The sequence below is a fragment of the Pseudophryne corroboree genome, chromosome 3, assembly GCF_028390025.1.
Source record: "Pseudophryne corroboree isolate aPseCor3 chromosome 3, aPseCor3.hap2, whole genome shotgun sequence".
NCBI lineage: Eukaryota > Metazoa > Chordata > Amphibia > Anura > Myobatrachidae > Pseudophryne > Pseudophryne corroboree.
Window position 1 is genome coordinate 220,320,849 of NC_086446.1, and position 22,555 is coordinate 220,343,403.

A 22,555-nucleotide genomic window follows, 5' to 3' on the forward strand; every position below is an offset into this window, starting at 1 on the left:
ATGCAGCACAGATATGGATACTTGCAGTGACACGGAGCTGCAAGATACAGCAATGGCCTACTGTACTGTACACCTATATACTGTTGGTCACCAAAATGCAGCACACTGAGCACAGATATTTGCAGCACACTGAGCACAGATATGGAGCTTTTCAGGCAGAGAACGCAGATATTTGCAGCACACTGAGCACAGATATTTGCAGCACACTGAGCACAGATATGGAGCTTTTCAGGCAAAGAACGTAGATATTTGCAGCACACTGAGCACAGGTATTTGTAGCACACTGAGCACAGATATTTGCAGCACACTGAGCACAGATATGGAGCTTTTCAGGCAGAGAACATAGCCACGTCCTCTCCGTTCAATCTCCGATACACGAGTGAAAATGGCGGCGACGCGCGGCTCTTTATATAGAATACGAATCTTGCGAGATTCCGACAGCGGGATGATGACGTTCGGCCGCGTTCGGGTTAACCGAGCAAGGCGGAAAGATCCGAGGCTGCCTCTGAACCGTGTAAAATAGGTGAAGTTCGGGGGGGTTCGGACATCGATGAACCGAACCCGCTCATCTCTAGTTTTAAGGCCACGCACACATAGGGATCGTATCCTTCCTTCCTTTCAGTTACCAAATAGATATACTGTAGGAACTTATTTCAACTGATCGTGCTAATTTTGGATCATCAGGAGTTTGGGAGATCTCTGGGATCAATTCTACGATATTATCTGTGATATTGCAGAATATGCCACCAGCATCTATTATACACAGGGCCGGATGAAAGCTTGTGGGGGCCCAGGGGCAACTCAGTTGTGGGGGCCCCCACTTAGTAAATTGATGGAAAACCCCATGCATGTGGAGAACCCCCCTCCCCAGAGCATTACCTGGGAGTGCATGAAGCCCATATAGCACACACACACACACACACACACACACACACACACATTTCGATTTCATTGATTTATGCACAACTTGTTTGTGCATAGAAAAATCAACTTGTTTGTGCACAACCCCCCCTTTCCCTCCCCACCGGAGTGTTATCTGAAAGTGTGGGTAGCCGATAGAGTACACCACCCCCGGAGCGGGAAGTGCGGGAAGCTGGTAGAGAATGCACATCCCCCACACCAAAGTGTTACTCAGTGGAGCGTGGAGCGTGGAGCCGGTGGAGCACTCCGACACAGTGCTAGCTCAGCCTCTTCAGCGCTGCAGCGGCGGGCTCTGATAGGGGTCTATTCATGAAGCAGTGAAAAGGGTGGAGAAATGAGCCAATGGAGAAGTTGTCCATGGCAACCAATCAGCATTGGAGTAACACTTAGAATTTGCATATTATACAATTGTACGGAGCAGCTGATTGGTTGCCATGGGCAACTTCTCCACTGTTTCACTTCTCCACTCTTAACTGCTTCATGAATAGACCCCTTACAGTGTCTCACGTGATTTGCCATTGGTACCCGGCGAGACACTGTACCAGAGCCGGCTTCTGCAGTGGTGAAGGGGCTGAGCCAGCACTGTGTCAGAGTGGTGCACCGGCTCTTGTCTATAGCGAGGAGTGCCTTGGTTACCGCTGTTAAGGAACAGCGTAGCCACCGGCAAGAAGGCTGAAATAGTACCAAAGGACTGTATGTGGGGGCCCCGGGACGCACGCCCCTGTCGCCCCTACTATAATCCCGCCCTGATTATACAGTATGTTTAAATTAAAAGCTGCTTAAGAGAACTGCTGTAGAAAAATAGTTTGAGTTTGCGCAAGTATATATGATAACTACATGAATATTGTAATTAGATAGGAGACATATAAACATATGTTGTTAGACTATAATCTAAATGGAGGTGTAAGGGAAGTTGGCGGTCAAACACATGCATTTTGTAGAAGTTTTTTTTTAATTATTCAGAGTGATCAAAATCATATACTGTATCTTTTGCTACAGTAACAGGGCATTAGAATACTACAGAAAATGCAGAGCCAGGTTCAGACTGAGTTATTGGAGTATATTATAAACAATTTGAAACTTCAGCTCCCTACCTAGAAAATAACATTAAAAAAAAATATATTAAAATAATCTATTTTTTGTAAACCACCAAATAAAGATGCAGAAACTGCTGGAAACATTTCTGTTTGGATATATCTTGACACTCACCATATTTGGGGGACATAAGTATTAATAATAACAATTTTGTGCTCACATTACTGTGGCAGATCATAATGATGCTACAAAATAGTTTGCCGAGCTGTATCAGATTGCAGGTGCCAGGACAGCTCCTCCAATATCTTGATGTCCCAGCAATGAAGGTTTTGCTATCTGAAGTGTACTGCTTCAGTACTTGGTGGACTTCACTGGTGATGCCTGTAAGTATGGCAAGGTGAGTAAAAGCTCCAGGGGAAGGCGATAGGTGAGACTAGTGACTGAGGGCAGCTGTGGAGTATAGGAGAGGGTGAGACCAGTGACTGAGGAAGGGGGAAGGCAGCTGGGGAGTCGGGAGAAGGTGAGCAGTGAGTGACTGAAGAGGGGAGGGCAGCTGGGGAGTCTGGGATAGAGGGTGAGCAGTGAGATCAGTGACTGAGGGGCAGGGCAGCTGAGGAGTCTGGGAGAGGATGAGCAGTGAAGTCAGTAACCCAGTGGGGAGGTTGGGAGGGGTCGGTGCAATATCCAGGTGTGGGTCTCTACTGAGAAGGCAATATGGAGGCATTACCTAGACACAGGAGTGATTATCTATGATATCCAAAAAGAGCCCTTTTCCCCAATGCAGTTTCTGGTAAAGTACCTGGTAAAACCACCTGAAGATGCATTGACTTCAAGTTTTGAAAAAACATGAAACGTTTAAAACAAAATCGCTGTTCCCACAGGGGACAGTGTGAAAATCAGGCGTATCTTCAGTAATGCATTAGATATTTGCTGTTATTTCATGCGTTACATATTTAATGCATATGGTTAGTACTTCAAGATGTAAAAAAAAAAACCAGTTGGAAAGCACCGTTTTTAAATGTTTTTTTTGTCAAATAAAAAAATCTGCTGATACATGTGGCTCTAGATGAGGAGCTAATATACAACAAACAATACATTAAATAAATGATAGGACTGGCGTTCAGTGTGTGTGACTAGCTGCTTCCTGCATTGGTTACTAATGTGAGCTAAGCTTCTTCCACCACCTCTCTCTGCACCTCTCCCCTTCCACACAGCAAATAGAACTACTTTATTCTAAAGGGCCCTACACACTTGAAGATCTAACTGAACGATATGAACGTCCTCGTTTGTACCGCGCTCGTTCATTGTTGGTGCCGGGTCGCTTATGCATGCAGGCCAATATGAACAATCTCGTCCATATTGGCATGCACTGCTATGCAGCCGGGTGACGGGGGGAATGAAGAAACTTCACTCCCCCCGTCACCTCCCCCCCCACCGCCGGGTCGCCCGTTGGCCGTGCCCGCCGTCGGGCAGCTCGGTGGCGGTTCGCCGAGTGTGTAGGGGGCATAAGACATTTGTTTAGTGGGAGTGGGGAGAATGAGGGAGAACAGATGGGTTAGAATCTTAAGGCACCACTGCTCACTGTGATTACGTCAGCTACAGGAATATCTTTCATCCAAAGATAGAACATGAAACACAGTATGTTTACATCTACTTTCCTGCACACAGCATGCATAAATATAGAAATGTTGAGACTAAAGTTTCTTTAATGTCACTGCAGTCTGATAGGCAGTCCTACCTGTCATCTTCCTTTTCCCAGATATACTCTCATATTTTGTGTACATTATAGCTTCTGCATAGTCTATGCTTGTCGTAGTTGGCAGGGGCAACTATTCCAAACACTGATATACACTCTAGAACATGGGTTTTCAACATGTGGCCCTCCAGCTGTTTTGAAACTACACATCCCAGCATGCCCTGCCACAGTTTTGCTACTAAGGCATGTTAAAACTGATGCAGGACATGCTGGGATGTGTAGTTCCACAGCAGCTGGAGGGCAGCAGGTTCAAGGCCTATGCTCTAGAATATTGCTCTGTATTAAACTTCCATTGTTGAAAGCTACACGTTTGACCAGGCAATATCTCTGTTCCCTTTAATCTAGGTTTCATAGACTCTAAAAATCCTATGGACACTGGAATAAATATACAGGATGGGATGTGCTGGCATTAATAATGCCAATACCAGCTACCAGGTCCCGATAAGAGCTGTCCTTTGCAAAAGAAGGACTTCCGGTTTAGGACCCATGAGTCCTCCTGCACATGCGCAGTGTGATGCGGCAGTGGCCTTGGGTGCTGGTAAGGATCTGATTGGATCGCTCTCAGGGGGGGCAACAAAAAGAGAAACCCATAGGCTTCTTTTAAAACTAGGGCACATAAAATACCCAGATGACATTACCTTACGTTGCAGAAGTAGAACACATTTTCTAGACTTTCATGTAAGGATGCTATATGTATTCTCATTCTCTCTAATTTTGGTGGTGGTATTGATTTATCTTTGCTCACCAGTGATAATTCTTCATATTTATGTGATTACATATTTGCAACTTTAAAGAGTTGTTGTCCCTAAGAAATAATATACCACTGTCTTACTGTACTATTGTATGATTAATAAAATAAAGTGACTTTCAGGGATCTCAGAGAGAGGGTCCAGTGTACCCATAATCAGACCTAGGAAGGAGCATAGCTCAAATGGGGGGAGTAATGTTAAAATTGCCTGGGGGAGTCAAAAATATTGAAAGGAAAAAGAATAGTTCATGTTAAGCAATCCAGGTTTTGTACAGGACAACAGACAGTAGATTTTTCTATTATATTTATGTGTTTATTGAGGCGTCTATTCATGAAGCAGTGAAAAGTGTGGAGAAGTGAGCCAGTGGAGAAATTGCCCATGGCAACCAATCAGCATTGAAGTAACATTTATCATTTGCATAATATGCAATTGTACGGAGCAGCTGATTGGTTGCCATGGGCAACTTCTCCACAGACTCAGTTCTACACACATTTCACTGCTTCATGAATAGACCCCTGAAAAACAGAGGGGGACAACTGATAAAACAGAAGCTTGTAATGCGGGCCTCCAACTCCTTTACAGGTGTATAGCTTTTACGAGACCAACAAGCAAGTTAGCTTTAATCCACCGTAACATAGGGAAAGAAATAGAATGGAAGCACTTTATTTTGTATAGAATCAAACATCAATGTCGCTACAGCCTCATTGCTTTTCTGAATGACTGTTAGACTTATGATATCAGGTATAGGTCATTTTAATCGGAATATTGCTTTCAGTACTTATGACAAAGCTGAAGCAATCTGTTGAAACCTTTCTAGGGCCAATTAATACATGTTGAGGAAACATATGTTTTTTTGGCTTTAAAAATAGAAGAACAGGTAACCGGTGATTATTATAATTTATATAGCTACACATATTCCGCAGCGCTTTATAGAGAATATTTGGCCATTCATATCAGTCCCTGCCCCAGTAGAGCTTACAGTATATTACCTATCACATGTACATACAGACACATTCATGGTAGGGTTAATTTTGTTGGGGGACAATTAACCTACCAGTATATTTTTGGATTGTGTGAGGAAACAGGAGTACCCGGAGGAAATCCACACTAGTGCGTAAAGAATATGCAAACTCCACACAGTTAGGGCCATGGTGGGAATTGCACCCATGACCTCAGTGGTGTGAGGCAGTAATACTAACCATTACACCATCCGTACTACCCCAGTACAGATAAAACTTTGTACAAAAATATCCCTAAAACCATTCTTCATAGCGGACCAATTTTATTACCCCAAATGTTTTCATTTCGCCTACTCTACCTGACTCCTTTAAGTTACGCAAAACTACCAGTTTAACCCCTCTGCTTGGTCTCAGTGAGGACTATCAAGTATTTAATTACTAAGTACTTTACTTCAAATTAACATTTCTAGCATTGGGGAAATTTCCTGTAAAATGATTTATTGTAATGCTCGTGATAATGTTCTATAGTAAATATACCGTTATAAATTGTACTTAGTGATGGTACTAGTTTTATTTTATTAGGACATTTACTAAGCAGTGATAAGAGCGGAGAAGTGAGCCAGTGGAGAAGTGCCCATGGCAACCAATCAGCACTGAAGTAGCATCTATATTTTGCATATTATAAAAGTATAAAGAGCAGCTGATTGGTTGATGGGGCAACTTCTCCACTGGCTCACTTCTCTGCTCTTATCACTGCTTAATAAATATCCCCCTTAGAGTAGATTATTCCTTATTACGGATATTTGAAAAGGCCTCATTGGATTGTTGTGGGTCACTCAACTCCTCTGTCAGTTGTAATATCCTCAAAATTGGAACTACTGTAGGTCCAAGTACTCACTTCCTAATGACAGTTATTTTTAGTGAGATCACAACTGCCAGTTTACAGCCAATGACATTGTGATACTAAAAGTCACTTTGGAGAGCCATGACCATATAAAGACAGAATTCCAAGCTGAAAGTGATGACACAGTATAAACACAATATTATTAATAACAATAACAATAATAATAATAATAATAATAATAATAATAATAATAATAACATATATAAAAAGGGCACATTATTTTGCATCAGATAATAGAATATTATTCATCTGAACCAGCCTGTGACATAGTGGTGTAGAACCCAACAGCAGCTGGTTCAGTGTTAGCAGCACCTTTGCCAAGGGATTAATGCATGATATAAAGCAGGGCTGGCCAAACCCGTCCTCAAGATCTACCAACAGTTCATGTTTTCCAGGCCTCCTGGAGATCTGTAGAATTGTCAGTTAGGATTGAATGCAGCACATCTTAATTAGTAATGACTACACCTGTGCACCAGCTAGGTGGTCTGGAAAATGTGAACTGGTGGTAGATCTCGAGGACCGGTTTGGCCAGCTCTGATATAAAGGGTATTCAAAGTGAGAGTCAGAGGAACAAATAATACGATCCAGTCTCGAAACAGGGTAACCAATTCAACGTATTAGTTTATTATTAAAAGTAGATGCAGTACACTTAGTACTTTCTAAAGTAACTAAGATATGGGAATACCTTGTTTGTATGATGGACTAGTTAATTTACAATGTGAAATCAGAAAATGTGTCAGAGACACATTGCATAATAATGGCAACAGTCTAGAATATGAGTTATTCATAGATTACAACACGTCATGCGTATATTCAAATGAATATTTAAAATATGTAATAGTCAATTTATATGGTTATAATTTTGTTTATTTCATGTATTTAATTTATTACAAATTCAATTAAACTAGACTGAGCAGATTAAGGTACCTAATATCACTCACCCTGTCTTTGGCTTAGACTGCTCTGAGTGTGGGGAATGTGCCCCCCTGCTGCTCGATGGATCGCTCTCTGGTCTATGTACATGGCTGTGAGGCACATCATCTCTCCCATCAGTAGCTTCCTCACTTCCAGGCAGCCCATGAGAGAATGTTGATATGCCATGAACTTCCAGCGTAGAGCCTATAGGGGAAGATCCAGCAGCGTATGGCTTAACCAGCGTAGAGGTGGCCAAATTCATCAGTCCAAGAGAACACATAACAATGCACAGGGTTCGTGCCATGCTTCTCTCTCCTAAACACACACAGACTGACTTCAGCTTCTAACTGCTGGAACTGAATGACTTTTAGAAACCCCTATGAACTGCCTTCAAGTGTAAAACTAGGGGTGGGGGAATTTTATAACAAAGAACGGAAAATCGCACAATCCCTCCCAGCTACTGTGGAAATGTGAAAGGTCAGCAGACAATGTGAGGGCCTGTTCCTGTATGTGGGGAACACAAGATGCAGTGAGAAGAGCCTGGAGAGGGGGGAAAGGAATAGTTTTCAAGGAAGCTGGGAATCTGGCAGGGTCCTTAGAATGACAGCATTCAGGAACTCAGACTTATCAGAGCCCTATGCCCAGCCAGTGTGAAGTAGGGATGTTAGTGGGAGGAAAAGGATGTTAGTGCAAGACAGAGCAAATATTGTAAAGTTTACTTAAGGTTTCCTCAAAACCATCACATATACATAACTATGTTTTGTTATACTACACTACTAACAATCTGTGAAAGTAAGGAAGAATAGGAAACAAACCATATGTACAATATTATAACTGGATTTGTTGCACAAATGGTGACTTTACGTGGTTATTCTCAGTTGCATCTATGACATAGGGACTTATGTAATAGCCTGTGATTTGCAGGCACATGTGTGATTCCGTAGAAGCTGCCCATATTTTATAAGCGGCAGTCATTTAAAAGGCAAAATCAACCAGACTCACTGGAATTGCACCCATGCATGCATCTGACAGGCTATTATCCAAGTTCCAGGTGTAATTCAGTATATTACATTCAGTACATCTTCACGAATATACTGTAAATAAAAAATGCACAGAGATAGGCTTTACGGACAACATACTAGAGATGCCAGTCACCAGCCTAAACTTGATGGTAATAACTGAGATTAAAATAAAGTATGTTTTGCCTGATTACCGTTCTTGATTTGTCCTATTTGTTCAGCCACTGATCAAAATCTTTGCGTATATATATATTTCAATTTGACTAATATCACTAATCATCAATAGCGATTTTCTTTACATATAAGTGTGCTGATATTATTTCTGCCAAAACAGTCTGGTTTTTCCTTTCCTAGGTGCAGTACCATTAATACCTTATTTTGGTTACCGTCATTGTGCAATGTGTGCCATTTTTTATTCTGTTTCTAAGATTTCAATTAAATTAGTCAGAACGAACAATGTAGCAAAGAAGTGAAGTTCTCTATTTAGCATATTACTTATCAGGTTACATAGCACATACATATTCCACAGCGCTCTACAGAGAATAACGCTGCGTATCGCAGCAATAAGAAATTAAGGTTTGTATGGAAAAACAGGTGTTCTGATAGGGGCCTGTAACTGTGATGTGTAAAAGTAAAGTGATCGCTAATGCAATCACTTAACCATATTTTCCAAAAGTCCTGATTTTTGCAAGACTATACCATTATGCGGGCACTGTCATGCTGCCCCACCCGCGGTGGGGGAAGGATTTGGAAGCCTCCCTGTCACTCACCACACTGCTTAGCAGAACAGCAGTGAATAAATGTTGGGCTCATCCACACAGTGTCTATTCACAGGAGAGAGATGCTGGGGGCATGGCCGTCAGCTCCCAGTGCGCTGGGCATGCCCCCACAGTGTCAAAAAATGGGAGGCGTGGCTTGCGATTGTGGCATTCCTGAAAAAACCATACCTCCCTTTTGCAGAGGCCACACCCACTTTTTGTTGGGAGTCATGCCTCAGGCACATTCCGGAGTTCTGAATTCATCATGCAAAATGTTGGGATGTATGACTCAGGGCCGGATCCAGGGGGGGGGGGGGCCGAACGGGGCGAACGCCCCCCCCCTAACTGTCATAGTTACGCCCACTTACATGAGGTGGGGGCTGCTGCCAGGTGATGGTGTGTGGCTGCACTAACATCCCTCCCCATCCTCCGTGTCCCTGTGGCCCCGAGCCCCACCTGCCATCATCACATGCCGTCACCCCCACCTTGGGCAGTGTGTGCCGCCCATCAGTGTGTTAGTAGTTACATGTGCCCAGTGTGTGTGTGTGCTACATAAGAAGTACATGTGCAGCCTAGCAATGCTTTCTATGCTCTTTAGAGCATTAATTGACAGTTGGTACAGGAAGTGGGAGGAGTAATGAATGTAGGGGAGGAGTCAGGAATAAATAAACTGCCCCCCTAAAAGAAAAGTCTGGATCCGTCCCTGGTATGACTTAACTTTCTGGTTCAGAGGGCGGCCTATGAAACTGGGCGTGCACACCCGCAGACCACATATGTGCGAGTGACCATCCTGGGGAAGGATCCCTTTCCTGGTAACTTTTCTGTAACCTACAGTGTAGGCTGCAATGCCATTAGTAAATATGGCATATTAGCAGCTCCCGTAGAAACCTATGGGGGCTACTTTTACAATAAAAAAATGGTAGACTGCAGTAAATATCTGTGATATCTGTTGTAGTCCTTTGTACATATGTCTGTTTGGTTTTAATAATTGCTGGTACACTACAAAAATGGGTGTTTTTTGGGGTATACCCGGCAAAATTTTTTTGATAAATATGCCCTTAGATATTACCTGGGAACTGAATATAAAAAGGAACTGTATTTTAAACATTTGCATATTTTAAGCATTAAATGAAAAAAAATAAAAAAAAAATTACACAATCTACTGTATGTCAAAATCATCAAATCATCAAATATTTGGACAGCGTTATATACAATGTTTTATTATGTTTATCCTGCAGCATATTTACAGGAAAAGAGCAATTGGAACATACGTTTATACATAAGGATTTAACAAGACTTTGTGTAGTGTTAAGTTTCCTGTAGCAGAGTGCCTGCTGCCATGTCAGAGGAGATGGAAACCAGAAACATGGTCAAATCTGCTTTTCTTCACTCTCTCCATACTAACATGCTTCTTGTTCCTATATTTTTTTGTGCAAAGACGACTTTTAATACCGCCCAATGTAATAGGATCTGTGTCATATGGCTCAGGTCTAAGCATTATTCAGGTCTGTATAATATGAGTCCTAGCAATGGGGCTGCAAGTCATTGGCACTCCAGGGTGCTTATTTACTAAAGGTCAATTTTCATTAATTTCAAATCGATCTAAACAAGTGTTGGGATTCCAGGCCTAAAACACGCATTTAATAACGTTTAAAATTAATATGAAGAAAATAAAAATCTGTTAATAAATGAAACTGAAAATGATTTTTATCTATTTGAAGGTGATGAAAATAAATAAACCTCCAGGACTGGGGACTGTTGTCCTAGGAAAAGAGAGATCTGAACAATGGAGCTGTGTGGGACTGTTCAATAGAGGAGGTTTATATTAGAGATGAGCGCCTGAAATTTTTCGGGTTTTGTGTTTTGGTTTTGGGTTCGGTTCCGCGGCCGTGTTTTGGGTTCGACCGCGTTTTGGCAAAACCTCACCGAATTTTTTTTGTCGGATTCGGGTGTGTTTTGGATTCGGGTGTTTTTTTAAAAAAACACTAAAAAACAGCTTAAATCATAGAATTTGGGGGTCATTTTGATCCCATATTATTATTAACCTCAAAAACCATAATTTCCACTCATTTTCAGTCTATTCTGAATACCTCACACCTCACAATATTATTTTTAGTCCTAAAATTTGCACCAAGGTCGCTGGATGACTAAGCTAAGCGACACTAGTGGCCGACACAAACACCTGGCCCATCTAGGAGTGGCACTGCAGTGTCACGCAGGATGTCCCTTCCAAAAAACCCTCCCCAATCAGCACATGACGCAAAGAAAAAAAGAGGCGCAATGAGGTAGCTGACTGTGTGAGTAAGATAAGCGACCCTAGTGGCCGACACAAACACCAGGCCCATTTAGGAGTGGCACTGCAGTGTCACGCAGGATGTCCCTTCCAAAAAACCCTCCCCAATCAGCACATGACGCAAAGAAAAAAAGAGGCGCAATGAGGTAGCTGACTGTGTGAGTAAGATTAGCGACCCTAGTGGCCGACACAAACACCGGGCCCATTTAGGAGTGGCACTGCAGTGTCACGCAGGATGTCCCTTCCAAAAAACCCTCCCCAATCAGCACATGACGCAAAGAAAAAAAGAGGCGCAATGAGGTAGCTGACTGTGTGAGTAAGATTAGCGACCCTAGTGGCCGACACAAACACCGGGCCCATTTAGGAGTGGCACTGCAGTGTCACGCAGGATGTCCCTTCCAAAAAACCCTCCCCAATCAGCACATGACGCAAAGAAAAAAAGAGGCGCAATGAGGTAGCTGACTGTGTGAGTAAGATTAGCGACCCTAGTGGCCGACACAAACACCGGGCCCATTTAGGAGTGGCACTGCAGTGTCACGCAGGATGTCCCTTCCAAAAAACCCTCCCCAATCAGCACATGACGCAAAGAAAAAAAGAGGCGCAATGAGGTAGCTGACTGTGTGAGTAAGATTAGCGACCCTAGTGGCCGACACAAACACCGGGCCCATTTAGGAGTGGCACTGCAGTGTCACGCAGGATGTCCCTTCCAAAAAACCCTCCCCAAACAGCACATGACGCAAAGAAAAATAAAAGAAAAAAGAGGTGCAAGATGGAATTGTCCTTGGGCCCTCCCACCCACCCTTATGTTGTATAAACAAAACAGGACATGCACACTTTAACCAACCCATCATTTCAGTGACAGGGTCTGCCACACGACTGTGACTGATATGACGGGTTGGTTTGGACCCCCCCCAAAAAAGAAGCAATTAATCTCTCCTTGCACAAACTGGCTCTACAGAGGCAAGATGTCCACCTCATCATCACCCTCCGATATATCACCGTGTACATCCCCCTCCTCACAGATTATCAATTCGTCCCCACTGGAATCCACCATCTCAGCTCCCTGTGTACTTTGTGGAGGCAATTGCTGCTGGTCAATGTCTCCGCGGAGGAATTGATTATAATTCATTTTAATGAACATCATCTTCTCCACATTTTCTGGATGTAACCTCGTACGCCGATTGCTGACAAGGTGAGCGGCGGCACTAAACACTCTTTCGGAGTACACACTTGTGGGAGGGCAACTTAGGTAGAATAAAGCCAGTTTGTGCAATGGCCTCCAAATTGCCTCTTTTTCCTGCCAGTATAAGTATGGACTGTGTGACGTGCCTACTTGGATGCGGTCACTCATATAATCCTCCACCATTCTTTCAATGGTGAGAGAATCATATGCAGTGACAGTAGACGACATGTCCGTAATCGTTGTCAGGTCCTTCAGTCCGGACCAGATGTCAGCATCAGCAGTCGCTCCAGACTGCCCTGCATCACCGCCAGCGGGTGGGCTCGGAATTCTGAGCCTTTTCCTCGCACCCCCAGTTGCGGGAGAATGTGAAGGAGGAGATGTTGACAGGTCGCGTTCCGCTTGACATGACAATTTTCTCACCAGCAGGTCTTTCAACCCCAGCAGACTTGTGTCTGCCGGAAAGAGAGATCCAAGGTAGGCTTTAAATCTAGGATCGAGCACGGTGGCCAAAATGTAGTGCTCTGATTTCAACAGATTGACCACCCGTGAATCCTTGTTAAGCGAATTAAGGGCTCCATCCACAAGTCCCACATGCCTAGCGGAATCGCTCCGTGTTAGCTCCTCCTTCAATGTCTCCAGCTTCTTCTGCAAAAGCCTGATGAGGGGAATGACCTGACTCAGGCTGGCAGTGTCTGAACTGACTTCACGTGTGGCAAGTTCAAAGGGCATCAGAACCTTGCACAACGTTGAAATCATTCTCCACTGCGCTTGAGACAGGTGCATTCCACCTCCTATATCGTGCTCAATTGTATAGGCTTGAATGGCCTTTTGCTGCTCCTCCAACCTCTGAAGCATATAGAGGGTTGAATTCCACCTCGTTACCACTTCTTGCTTCAGATGATGGCAGGGCAGGTTCAGTAGTTTTTGGTGGTGCTCCAGTCTTCTGTACGTGGTGCCTGTACGCCGAAAGTGTCCCGCAATTTTTCTGGCCACCGACAGCATCTCTTGCACGCCCCTGTCGTTTTTTAAATAATTCTGCACCACCAAATTCAAGGTATGTGCAAAACATGGGACGTGCTGGAATTTGCCCATATTTAATGCACACACAATATTGCTGGCGTTGTCCGATGCCACAAATCCACAGGAGAGTCCAATTGGGGTAAGCCATTCCGCGATGATCTTCCTCAGTTGCCGTAAGAGGTTTTCAGCTGTGTGCGTATTCTGGAAACCGGTGATACAAAGCGTAGCCTGCCTAGGAAAGAGTTGGCGTTTGCGAGATGCTGCTACTGGTGCCGCCGCTGCTGTTCTTGCGGCGGGAGTCCATACATCTACCCAGTGGGCTGTCACAGTCATATAGTCCTGACCCTGCCCTGCTCCACTTGTCCACATGTCCGTGGTTAAGTGGACATTGGGTACAACTGCATTTTTTAGGACACTGGTGAGTCTTTTTCTGACGTCCGTGTACATTCTCGGTATCGCCTGCCTAGAGAAGTGGAACCTAGATGGTATTTGGTAACAGGGGCACACTGCCTCAATAAATTGTCTAGTTCCCTGTGAACTAACGGCGGATACCGGACGCACATCTAACACCAACATAGTTGTCAAGGCCTCAGTTATCCGCTTTGCAGCAGGATGACTGCTGTGATATTTCATCTTCCTCGCAAAGGACTGTTGAACAGTCAATTGCTTACTGGAAGTAGTACAAGTGGGCTTACGACTTCCCCTCTGGGATGACCATCGACTCCCAGCAGCAACAACAGCAGCGCCAGCAGCAGTAGGCGTTACACGCAAGGATGCATCGGAGGAATGCCAGGCAGGAGAGGACTCGTCAGAATTGCCAGTGACATTGCCTGCAGGACTATTGGCATTCCTGGGGAAGGAGGAAATTGACACTGAGGGAGTTGGTGGGGTGGTTTGCGTGAGCTTGGTTACAAGAGGAAGGGATTTACTGGTCAGTGGACTGCTTCCGCTGTCACCCAAAGTTTTTGAACTTGTCACTGACTTATTATGAATGCGCTGCAGGTGACGTATAAGGGAGGATGTTCCGAGGTGGTTAACGTCCTTACCCCTACTTATTACAGCTTGACAAAGGGAACACACGGCTTGACACCTGTTGTCCGCATTTCTGTTGAAATAGTTCCACACCGAAGAGCTGATTTTTTTGGTATTTTCACCAGGCATGTCAACGGCCATATTCCTCCCACGGACAACAGGTGTCTCCCCGGGTGCCTGACTTAAACAAACCACCTCACCATCAGAATCCTCCTGGTCAATTTCCTCCCCAGCGCCAGCAACACCCATATCCTCCTCATCCTGGTGTACTTCAACACTGACATCTTCAATCTGACTATCAGGAACTGGACTGCGGGTGCTCCTTCCAGCACTTGCAGGGGGCGTGCAAATGGTGGAAGGCGCATGCTCTTCACGTCCAGTGTTGGGAAGGTCAGGCATCGCAACCGACACAATTGGACTCTCCTTGTGGATTTGGGATTTCGAAGAACGCACAGTTCTTTGCGGTGCTACTGCTTTTGCCAGCTTGAGTCTTTTCATTTTTCTAGCGAGAGGCTGAGTGCCTCCATCCTCATGTGAAGCTGAACCACTAGCCATGAACATAGGCCAGGGCCTCAGCCGTTCCTTGCCACTCCGTGTGGTAAATGGCATATTGGCAAGTTTACGCTTCTCCTCCGACAATTTTATTTTAGGTTTTGGAGTCCTTTTTTTACTGATATTTGGTGTTTTGGATTTGACATGCTCTGTACTATGACATTGGGCATCGGCCTTGGCAGACGACGTTGCTGGCATTTCATCGTCTCGGCCATGACTAGTGGCAGCAGCTTCAGCACGAGGTGGAAGTGGATCTTGATCTTTCCCTAATTTTGGAACCTCAACATTTTTGTTCTCCATATTTTAATAGGCACAACTAAAAGGCACCTCAGGTAAACAATGGAGATGGATGGATACTAGTATACAATTATGGACGGACTGCCGAGTGCCGACACAGAGGTAGCTACAGCCGTGAACTACCGTACTGTGTCTGCTGCTAATATAGACTGGTTGATAAAGAGATGTCGTAGTATGTATGTATGAAGAAGAAAGAAAAAAAAACCACGGTTAGGTGGTATACAATTATGGACGGACTGCCGAGTGCCGACACAGAGGTAGCCACAGCCGTGAACTACCGTACTGTACTGTGTCTGCTGCTAATATAGACTGGTTGATAAAGAGATGTAGTAGTATGTATGTATGAAGAAGAAAGAAAAAAAAACCACGGGTAGGTGGTATACAATTATGGACGGACTGCCGAGTGCCGACACAGAGGTAGCCACAGCCGTGAACTACCGTACTGTACTGTGTCTGCTGCTAATATAGACTGGTTGATAAAGAGATGTCGTAGTATGTATGTATGAAGAAGAAAGAAAAAAAAAACACGGTTAGGTGGTATACAATTATGGACGGACTGCCGAGTGCCGACACAGAGGTAGCCACAGCCGTGAACTACCGTACTGTACTGTGTCTGCTGCTAATATAGACTGGTTGATAAAGAGATGTCGTAGTATGTATGTATAAAGAAGAAAGAAAAAAAAACCACGGTTAGGTGGTATACAATTATGGACGGACTGCCGAGTGCCGACACAGAGGTAGCCACAGCCGTGAACTACCGTACTGTACTGTGTCTGCTGCTAATATAGACTGGTTGATAAAGAGATGTCGTAGTATGTATGTATGAAGAAGAAAGAAAAAAAAACCACGGTTAGGTGGTATACAATTATGGACGGACTGCCGAGTGCCGACACAGAGGTAGCCACAGCCGTGAACTACCGTACTGTACTGTGTCTGCTGCTAATATAGACTGGTTGATAAAGAGATGTCGTAGTATGTATGTATAAAGAAGAAAGAAAAAAAAAACCACGGTTAGGTGGTATACAATTATGGACGGACTGCCGAGTGCCGACACAGAGGTAGCCACAGCCGTGAACTACCGTACTGTACTGTGTCTGCTGCTAATATAGACTGGTTGATAAAGAGATGTAGTAGTATGTATGTATAAAGAAGAAAGAAAAAAAAACCACGGGTAGGTGGTATACAATTATGGATGGACTGCCGAGTGCCGACACAGAGGTAGCTACAGCCGTGAACTACCGTACTGTGTCTGCTGCGACTGGATGATAAATAATGATATAAAAAATATATATATATCACTACTGCAGCCGGACAGGTATATATATTATATAATGACGGACCTGCTGGACACTGTCTGTCAGCAGAATGAGTTTTTTATAGAATAAAAAAAAAAACACCACACAAGTGAAGTCACACGACGAGTGTTTAACTTTTTCAGGCAATCACAATATAGTATACTACTAACTATACTGGTGGTCAGTGTGGTCAGGTCACTGGTCAGTCACACTGGCAGTGGCACTCCTGCAGCAAAAGTGTGCACTGTTTAATTTTAATATAATATGTACTCCTGGCTCCTGCTATAACCTATAACTGGCACTGCAGTGCTCCCCAGTCTCCCCCACAATTATAAGCTGTGTGAGCTGAGCACAGTCAGATATATAATATATACATAGATGATGCAGCACACTGGGCTGAGCAGTGCACACAGATATGGTATGTGACTGTCTTGTACTCCTGGCTCCTGCTATAACCTATAACTGGCACTGCAGTGCTCCCCAGTCTCCCCCACAATTATAAGCTGTGTGAGCTGAGCACAGTCAGATATATAATATATACATAGATGATGCAGGCATGCAGCACACTGGGCTGAGCAGTGCACACAGATATGGTATGTGACTGAGTCACTGTGTGTACCGTTTTTTTCAGGCAGAGAACGGATATATTAAATAAAACAACTGCACTGCTGGTGGTCACTGTGGTCAGTCACTAAACTCTGCACTCTCTTCTACAGTATCAGCCTCAGGTCAATCTCTCTCTCTCTCTCCTAATCTAAATGGAGAGGACGCCAGCCACGTCCTCTCCCTATCAATCTCAATGCACGTGTGAAAATGGCGGCGACGCGCGGCTCCTTATATAGAATCCGAGTCTCGCGATAGAATCCGAGCCTCGCGAGAATCCGACAGCGTCATGATAACGTTCGGGCGCGCTCGGGTTAACCGAGCAAGGCGGGAAGATCCGAGTCGCTCGGACCCGTGAAAAAAAACATGAAGTTCGTGCGGGTTCGGATTCAGAGAAACCGAACCCGCTCATCTCTAGTTTATATATCATTTGGTTCAATGTAAAATTTGGAGGCTTTATGCTGGGAGGGTTTTTGCAAATTATTATTATCAGGGCTATTTTTCATCTGGAACGCTCCTTTATGCCATTCCTGAAATACATCTTTTCCCATTAAACCCCTTGCATGAGACCCCTTGCAACGAATATGAAACCCCTGGTAATGAACATGAGACCCATGGCAATGAGTAGAAAACCCTTGGCAATGAGCATGGAACCCAGAGCATGAAATCCCTGGCAGTGAGAATTAAACTTCTGGCAATGAGCATGAAATTCCTGGCAAAGAGCATAAGACCCCAGGCACAAGCATGAAACCCCTGGCAATGAGCATGAGTCCCCTGACACAAGCATGAAACCCCTGGCAATGAACATGAGACCCCTGGCAATGAGCAGAAAACCCTTGGCAACAAGCATGGAACCCAGAGCATGAAACCCCTGGCAATGAGAATGAAACTCCTGGCAATGAGCATGAAACTCCTGGCAACAAGCATGAAACCCCTGCCAATGAGCATTAGACCAATGGCAATGAGCAGGAAATCCCTGGCAATGAGCATGAAACCCCTGCCAATGAGCATGAAACCCCTGCCAATGAGCATGGAACCCTTGGCAATGAGCATGAGACCACTGCCAACAAGCAGGTAATGAAAAGTAACTAGAAGCCTTACTGTGTGGCATAATTTGTAAGGGGCAGTAATGTGTGTGTGGCATAAAATTGTGTCAGGGCCATAACTGTGTGTGGCATAATGTGTAATGAGCATTATGATGTGTAGCATAATGTGTAATGGGCATTATGATGTGTTGGATAATGTGTGATGGGCATTATGATGTGTGGCATAATGTGTAATGGGAATTACGGTGTGTGGCATAATGTGTAATAGGCATTATGGTGTGTGGCATAATGTGTAATGGGCATTACAGTGTTTGGCATATTGTGTAATGGGCATTATGGTGTGTAGCATAATGTGTAATGGGAATTACTATGTGTGGCATAATGTGTAATGGGCATTACAGTGTGTGGCCTATTGTGTAAGTGGCATTACTATAAGGAGGAAAAATTACAAATAATGGAAGGGGCATGAATCAGGATTTTTTTTCTTGTGGTGGACAATGTCTCGGGGTGCAGGTTGCAAAACTGGGAGTATAAGGTAGCCTTTTCTTGCAAGGCCATGATCCTTGCAGCAATTCCATATCCCTTACAGTGATGCCACACCCCTTTATTCTTACAAAGGATAATTCTTTATTTTTACAAAGGTCCCCCTCACTGTAGCTCTGCCCACCGCTACCCACCACTGTGAGTTCCTGAACCTATTTTTCTACAAAAATAAAACAAAAGAACTGGCGCTAAGGAGTATCTCCAATAATAAAAAGTGGATGGATAAAAATAAATATTTTATTAAACAGTGTAATTAAAATGACACTAATAGGTCACAATTTCTAAAACGACAATATTATATGGTAATATTGAGAAGCATAAAAATTGATAACAACTGCTCAAGTGTTTTCCACTTTTGGATCCCAGTCTAGATGGCAAATGTTTCCTGGGAGGTACCAAAAAAATTACAGCTGGTTTTACCCGTATTGATGGTATGTCCAAGTGCACTTTATATCCTCAGCAGGTAAGCTGTCAGTGTGCCATTCACTCGTTTTTTTCCAATCGATGCTGTTATGCAGTATGGTCCCACAATGGTAACATCCAATAACAAGGGAATCTTTAATAGTCCATATCTGGATCCATAGTCAGGTGGAGCAATGTGATGGCAGTTGCTGATCAGATGGTGGAGCAGTAGAAACATAAGCTTCGCTGGTGGATGATTTACTTTCAGGAATCTGTGGGAAGAAACAAGTAATGACACAGAACAATCACATGACTGGAAAAACTATATGCGCCTTGCTATAATGGTGGCAGATACACATTAAAGAACAATTAGTAATATGTAGAACTGTGACAATAATTAGGAAAGACTTTAGTTTATAGCAATACTTTACATTACTTGTAAATGTCCTCAAACATGCCTGCTACAGCTGTTGCCCCACAGGTTGTCCCTGTTACAGGAAAAGTGCATGAACTGTGCTTATTTTCCTGTCGCATAGTGAGGAACCAATAGCAGGGACCCCTGTTATATGTCAGCATTGTATTTGTTAGTCTTGGTTGCCAACATTCACAAGGAATGAAATTACTGTACAGTCTACATTATAAATATGGTCCCACTGGAATGCAGTCAATTTACCTACAATCAAAATCCCAACGATGAAAATATCGACAACCATTGACTGACTGTCAAAATCCCGACATGGTCAAAATAACGACATTTTAAATACAGACAAGGTCAAAATGCAGACATTAGTTTTTCATGATTTTTTAATTGAAACTGACTTGTTCACACATTACCATCCCAGTGGACCAATGAGTAAATTTACTAAGATGGGAGTTTTATTCAAGATGGGATGTTACCCATAGCAACCAATCAGATTCTACTTCTGATTTATCTAGCACCTTCTAGAAGATAATACCTGACATCTGATTGGTTGCTATGGGCAACATCCCATCTTAAATAGAACTCCCTTCTTAATAAATTTACCCCCTAGAGGGGGAATATAATAGTGTGCCCGAAGCATGGTGAGCACAGCGAGCCATGTGAGGGGACACGGTACACTTACACAGTGACCTATGTCGACATACAAACACACAAAAAAAAGAAGAAAAACTTGTATTGACTTTTTGACCTGTCCACATGTTAAATGTCTGTATTTTGACCTTGTTGGGATTTTGACCTTATCAGGCAATTGTTGTCGGTATTTTGATCGTCGGGATTTTGATTGTAGGTATTTCATACTAAACTTGTTCCACTACCCACCCCTTTCCTTGCCTTGGGATGAAGACTTGTTATTTAGGGCTTTTATGCCATGCTGTACAACATGTTATGACTATGTAAGCTGTGGCAATAAGTCTCCTTGCCAGGGTACCTGATCTCCTCTTTGTAGAAGTTGCACCAGTAGATACTTTTGGATCTTTTTTTGTTTTTTACTTTTCAACATAGTGTTAATGCCCTAAATGTCCCGGTGTGCCCAAGATTGTCACTGTTCCTCATCCTGCATCAATGTATAGAACCTCTCATTGGAAGCCCCAAGATGAAAAATAAAAAGCACACACATTGTCAGGTTACAGGGTCTAGGTACAGAGAGAGTGTTGGCTACTTACTTTAATTCAGCAAATCTGTTGGGTTTTGGCTAGCAGTAAACAGGTGTTGTGAAGACTGGCACACACCTATGCAATTATCAGTCTAATCACCCAATATCTGCTTATAGGCCCGGTAATTGCATAGGCGTGTATGCAGGAGCATTAGCTGATAAATGGCTTCAAACACTGGAGGGTGCATCTTACACATACTTGTCTACTTATTGCATGCTCCCTCCGGGAGGGAGAAGCCAAGTCGCACCGGAGGGTGTAGTCTGGGGGCGTGAAGGAGGCAGTCTGGGGGCGTGGAGATGTGATTGTGTCATCGTAGCCCCACCCACTGCTTTACCGGAATTGTATTGTATCTATGATGACACAGTTTAGCACGGATCATGTAATCGCCATGGACGTGAGCAGGTGAAAGGGGTGGCGTGGGCAATGGGGAGAGGGATGTGGGAGACTTGCCACACATTTTTTGGGAGCCTCCTGGCCATTCCGGGAGAGTAGGCAAGTATGATCTTACAGTATGAGCTGCTTAAAAGTTGCGATAACCGGCCTTTGGGCCCCCCTATAGAAATAGGTGCTTAATGTGTACAGGTACATACTAATCATGGGATTGGAGGATTTATCTGATCTGCAGAGTGATCTGTACTTTTTTTACCCAGCTTTATAGTTATGCAGAACGCAGTGTTAGAGGGCTAGTAGGGCTAGAGTTACGTAATATTTATATTAGTGATGTGCACCGGAAATTTTTCGGGTTTTGTGTTTTGGTTTTGGGTTCGGTTCCGCGGCCGTGTTTTGGGTTCGAACGCGTTTTGGCAAAACCTCACCGAATTTTTTTTGTCGGATTCGGTTGTGTTTTGGATTCGGGTGTTTTTTTCAAAAAACCCTAAAAAACAGCTTAAATCATAGAATTTGGGGGTCATTTTGATCTCATAGTATTATTAACCTCAATAACCATAATTTACACTCATTTCCAGTCTATTCTGAACACCTCACACCTCACAATATTATTTTTAGTCCTAAAATTTGCACCGAGGTCGCTGGATGGCTAAGCTAAGCGACACAAGTGGCCGACACAAACACCTGGCCCATCTAGGAGTGGCACTGCAGTGTCACGCAGGATGGCCCTTCCAAAAAATACTCCCCAAACAGCACATGACGCAAAGAAAAAAAGAGGCGCAATGAGGTAGCTGTGTGAGTAAGCTAAGCGACCCTAGTGGCCGACACAAACACCTGGCCCATCTAGGAGTGGCACTGCAGTGTCACGCAGGATGGCCCTTCCAAAAAATACTCCTCAAACAGCACATGACGCAAAGAAAAAAAGAGGCGCAATGAGGTAGCTGTGTGAGTAAGCTAAGCGACCCTAGTGGCCGACACAAACACCTGGCCCATCTAGGAGTGGCACTGCAGTGTCACGCAGGATGGCCCTTCCAAAAAATACTCCCCAAACAGCACATGACGCAAAGAAAAAAAGAGGCGCAATGAGGTAGCTGTGTGAGTAAGCTAAGCGACCCTAGTGGCCGACACAAACACCTGGCCCATCTAGGAGTGGCACTGCAGTGTCACGCAGGATGGCCCTTCCAAAAAATACTCCCCAAACAGCACATGACGCAAAGAAAAAAAGAGGCGCAATGAGGTAGCTGTGTGAGT

The 22,555-nt window shown here is 43.9% G+C and overlaps 1 protein-coding gene across 1 annotated transcript in view; it reads right to left on the reverse strand.

Annotated features, from left to right (window-relative positions):
* Nucleotides 1-7,582, reverse strand: part of MMRN2 (multimerin 2) — a 99,976-nt gene extending 92,394 nt beyond the window's left edge. The window contains exon 1 of the mRNA XM_063958830.1: nucleotides 7,266-7,582. Coding sequence (XP_063814900.1) covers nucleotides 7,266-7,543 — 278 coding nt within the window. The 5' untranslated portion in view covers nucleotides 7,544-7,582. The remainder of the gene's footprint in view (nucleotides 1-7,265) is intronic.
* Between the last annotated feature and the right edge of the window lie 14,973 nt (nucleotides 7,583-22,555).